General features: G+C 38.7%; 1 protein-coding gene across 3 annotated transcripts in view; it reads right to left on the reverse strand.

The window, feature by feature from the left end:
- tnnt2a (troponin T type 2a (cardiac)) overlaps positions 1 to 4,818 on the reverse strand; it is a 10,700-nt gene continuing 5,882 nt past the window's right edge. For 2 of the 3 annotated variants that reach the window (XM_042098943.1, XM_042098944.1), the window contains 7 exons: positions 4,490 to 4,606; positions 2,932 to 3,009; positions 2,517 to 2,624; positions 2,098 to 2,204; positions 1,732 to 1,822; positions 1,467 to 1,507; positions 1 to 221 (listed from right to left, as the gene is read on the reverse strand). In XM_042098943.1, the coding sequence (XP_041954877.1) occupies positions 188 to 221; positions 1,467 to 1,507; positions 1,732 to 1,822; positions 2,098 to 2,204; positions 2,517 to 2,624; positions 2,932 to 3,009; positions 4,490 to 4,606 (576 nt within the window). In that variant the 3' untranslated portion in view covers positions 1 to 187. Of the gene's footprint in view, positions 222 to 1,466; positions 1,508 to 1,731; positions 1,823 to 2,059; positions 2,205 to 2,516; positions 2,625 to 2,931; positions 3,010 to 4,489; positions 4,607 to 4,818 lie in introns of all 3 variants that reach the window. The other variant, XR_006032983.1, reaches the window with a different exon arrangement.

Raw genomic sequence — 4,818 nt, forward strand, 5'->3', positions numbered from 1 at the left:
TTGCCAAATCTACATATTATTTTATTTTCAATTATACTTTTCTAAACTGAATACATTACACCTCTCCATTTCATAGACATAACAGAACACATAATTGAAATGCAAGCTAAAGGGGATGTTACAAAGGCTTCAAAGATGAAAAGTGAGATGAGGGTTTGTGAAGCTGATGGCCACCAACAGAGGATGTCTACTTCCTCAGGCCCCTCTTGGTTCGCTTCGACCTAGAAACAGAGAGAAAGAAAGAAAGAAAGAAAGAAAGAAAGAAAGGAACAAGGGAGTATTGTACATTTTTGCCAGAGGAAGTATTATATAAAGACATTCTAAAGAGTTGCAACAAAGAAGTAGGGGTCTGGGAACACCTGATGTTCTTGTTTCATGTTACAAATGGTTACAAAAATATTACAGCTTGTGAAAATGCTGTTGAAACATTTTGGTAGCACTTTGCTTCAATCTAGTGTATTCCCTGGATTATTACATTTACTGTGTTGACATTAACACTATTACTGTATTAGGTATTCATAATGTATCTTTGAGTTTATAGTATTATGGTATTATTGGTAACACTTTCCTGAATACATAGAAACCTATAAACATATTCATATAGAGTTATAAGGTATTCATAATGCCCCATAATTACTGACATAAGTCTATAAGTTGTACATATTGACTATGCTCATTAAAGAGTTACAATGATACACCCTTAGTGATTGAAGCATAAGAAGATAATGTGACTGATGACATTTTTGCCATTATGTCAAGTGCAGTTTATTCACATAAATGTTCTTAATTGAATATGTGACCCCAAACAATCCTAGTTGTGTAAGGTGTATGGTTGGTTGAACAGTGAATTGCAATCACAGAGTTCAGTTTCCTCACTGAACTTCCCTTTACTATATTTGGCTTGGATCTACACAAACAGCACAATACTTATACATTTCAGAACCCCCATGGCATGTTATACATTTTCTGGCATGTTTTATTACCCCAGGCAGACATTTATGTGTCTATTATGATTTCAAAGTTGTTAATGTTAACCAATGTTATTACAAACACACATAAATTTTTTGGCAGGCATTTGTGCCCAACTGTTGTCTGACAGTTTTTGTTGTTTCATGTGGATCTCCTTAAATCATTCTTACCCAACACACACCACCTGTCTATAGCCCGTGAGTGACAGCAATAAGGGATAAGCATAGAAGAAGTCACATTGCTAGATCCCTGCAGGCTGTTGGGAGATTAGCAGTGGCAACTGGGGTTTATCGCTCTAAGATAAGAGTACTAAACCTGATATTTGTTCATTATCCAAGAAATAGGAGGAAGGATACTTCTCCTCCTGAAAGATGAGAGTGTAATTTGTCTATTTGACAACCCCCAAAAGACCCCTGTTAATGCTATAGGGATTCTGGCGGACATTTTGGGATACACTACAACTCTCACTCACACACAGACTTGTATAGGCTACTCACGTTTTCTGGTGGTCACTCACTCGGTTTCTCAGCACATTAATCTAAGGCCAGAAAAAAAAGATAGTGTGTTAGTTGTAATGGTCCTTGTGAACAGCATGGAAAGTAGGGTATGTTTATTTATTTTATTCATTCATTCATTCATTCATTCATTCATTCATTTATTCATTCATTTGGCTGACGCTTTTGCTCAAAGCGACTTACATGGCTATAGACCATGTAAACCAGGCTTGGTCATAAAGTCCTAATGGCATTGTGTAACTCTTACTTCATATCTCTGCTTTGTGAACTCGTATTGCAGCTCAAATTTCTCAGCCTCTAACTCGTACATCCAACTCCACAACTCTTTAGCCTTTTCCCTGCAGGTGAGGTGTGAGAGAAGCCAGGTTTACAAAAACAGAGAATGGCAAAAACGGAGAACAATAAAGACAGAGAACAATGCACCATAAATGATAAAGATGACAGTAAAATTGTAAAATTAGCAGGATGCCCTTGGGAGATCAGCCTTACATATCTTAGCTTTAAGTCATACTCATACAAAATTGGGCCTGCCTTCAAGGTTTGGTTTACAGTGGTTCATATATATATACATATACACAGTATATATCTGTTGAGCTGTTCTTTTGAATTCAACCTCAGGCTGTTCTCATTCAGACTGTCAATATCCAGAGGTTTGCGGCGGTCACTGAGGATCTTCTTCTTCTTTTCCCGCTCAGTCTGTTTCTTTCCAACTCGTACTGTCTGTAGGAGTTGATAGGCTTTAGAGGACACCATAAGCTTTGGGAACTCATATTAGTTTCAGAACATAGCATGGGCAGTTGATGTAGAATAATTATGTAAGATTAGGTAGAGCCGGTTGACTCTAACTCAAATTGATCATTTGTAGCCTAGGCTCTACATGGCAAACAAAATACCGGCTTGGGCTGGACCATAAATGGTTCCAGCCAATCAACAGGTTGCTTTAGGAACATGGAAGGGACAGGGTGTGATTTGATTAGATTGTTGGGGTAATACATTAATAACCTTCCTCCAACAGCATCTTAAAGTGCTTACTCTCTGCATGTAACCGCCAAAATGTAAGCTGGTGAGAGTCTTTTTCTTTTTGGCATCTTCATCTGCTCTCTTCTTTGCCTCCTCCTCCTCTTTTCGTGCCCGCTCCTCCTGTTGAAGGGAATAAAAAATCCACATGACTAAAACGTGACAGGATGTCATATTAAAAATTCAAACATTTATTGCCCACTTAGTTCAAAATGGATAGTGCTTCCATGACTTTCAAGTTAATTTTGACAGGATTGATGAATGGTTTGGTCAAGCAAATGCCTGCGGTATGACCACGGTCTGACTTAAAGAAGATCAAGGCCTTCCTGACCTGTAGAGCCAAAATGTAGGCTGCATGTAATCGCCTATCATTATTCAGCAATGTGCTGGCCTGATGCCCTGTGGGAGAGGATGCCAGTGAGTGACTCACCTCAACACGCTTCTGCCGTTCTTTCTCACGCTCGCTGCGAATCCGATGCTGCTCTGCCCGCTCAGAACGACGCTTCTCCTGCAATTAAGAGATCAAACAAATCACTGAGCAAACCTAAAGGAACTTGCCTGGGAACAAAAGCTTAGACCCGTCTCTCTAATGGTCTATGAAAGTAATGTCATCATCTTGAATAATAACAACTTGTTGTAAAGTGCTTACACTATTAAACTAAGAACCTGTGGATTAAAGTCCAACACCTTAACAGTCAGTGTACTGATATGCCCAACTGCTGCAGTATTATGTTTTATGTTTCACACACATCCATTTAAAGCATGGACAAGCTCAGGTTATGAACTGGTGTTAATGGATGAGACTTACAAACAGAGTAATGTGTGCCAAGTGCAGAGATGGTGTGTACATTTTGTGAAAGAAATTGTTTGACAGATAGTTATACTTCAGTTGTTGTGAATGAGCCTCATTCACCAATATCTACCTAAGCCAAGATCCTATGAAAAATCTTATGAAAAACCTATGAAAAGCAGATTTTCAAAGGTGTTCTTAAAGGACCATTCCGGCCATTTTCACATAGATCTCTGTAGGCAGGCAGGCCAAGCAGCTACACTCTGGGGGCATGATTATGATTATGCCCCCAGAGTGTAGCACTGTAGCTGCAGCAACTCTAGTCCCCCCCCGTACAGACAGTACTCGCTGACCTCGAGAAACAGAGATCTATGTGAAAAATGTCCGGATTTCTACTTTAAACCTCAGAGTTGTTGCAGCTTCAATCCCATCTCTTCTTAAGTTGACAGGGCATGCCAGTTGTTCTTAATTAGTATAGGTAAACGCCCTGACAGTCCCCATAGAAGGGCATGATACTGCAGGGCTGTGTCACACACATTGAGGCTGAGACACCACACTTTTATTTCTAATGTAGGCCTACCTTATACAAGCAAGACAATTTAATTACCATATGACAGCTGCTTTGAAGTGATACTGCTGCAAAAATTAAACAGTAAACGAGTCTATATATATATATATATATATATATATAAATATATAAGTGTTACTTGTTGTGTTTGTTGTGTTTATTTATTTCAAAAGACCATAATGCTTTGTAAAATAGTGGAATTTATTTTATTTTAAAAAATTATAATATCATAATAATAAAATATAAAAAATGATAAAATATATACATACATTTTGTTATATTTCATGCTTGCAAAAATGATGAAACTGCAATAACCATTTATTTTGCACTAACAAGTCACTACTCATGCATAAGAGTGTTCTTGAGTGTGTGTAGTGACAGTGAAAGCCAGAACCTTCGGGAAAACTGCCTAAGTGGGTTTTAAGAACACATTTCTTTGTACGAATGGTTGGTGAATGAGGCCCATTGCTCCTTTCTGTGGTTGATATGGTAAAAGCATCCAGGTATGTTTTACATTCTATATAATTATACACTTAAGAACATCTTATATAAAGCATGCTCTACGGCATAATACTCCAGCTAGAATGCAATTGTTATACTACAACATACAATTGGAGGGTGGGAACTTACAATCCTGTCCGTGAGGTTGATCAGCTCCTCCTCTTCTTTTTTGCGGTTCTCAAAGTGAGCCTCAATCAGCGACTGCAGCTCAATCAGGTCCTTCTCCATGCGCTTACGGTGGATATCCTTCAACAAAACATGTGCATGCCTTTCATCAAACTCAGACAATTCTCTTCACATTAGTCATTCCATATGACATGGCATGTGATATATTAACCCATTCGCGCTGGATGCTGTACGACGCAACATTCTATCTCCCGCCTGTTGCTGCATAGCGCAGCATTGAGTCTCCCGCTGGTTGCTGCGTAGCGCAGCATGCTTTTTATTTCATGTTTCTA

This window comes from Alosa sapidissima, chromosome 7 (genome assembly GCF_018492685.1).
Source record: "Alosa sapidissima isolate fAloSap1 chromosome 7, fAloSap1.pri, whole genome shotgun sequence".
NCBI classification, from domain to species: domain Eukaryota; kingdom Metazoa; phylum Chordata; class Actinopteri; order Clupeiformes; family Clupeidae; genus Alosa; species Alosa sapidissima.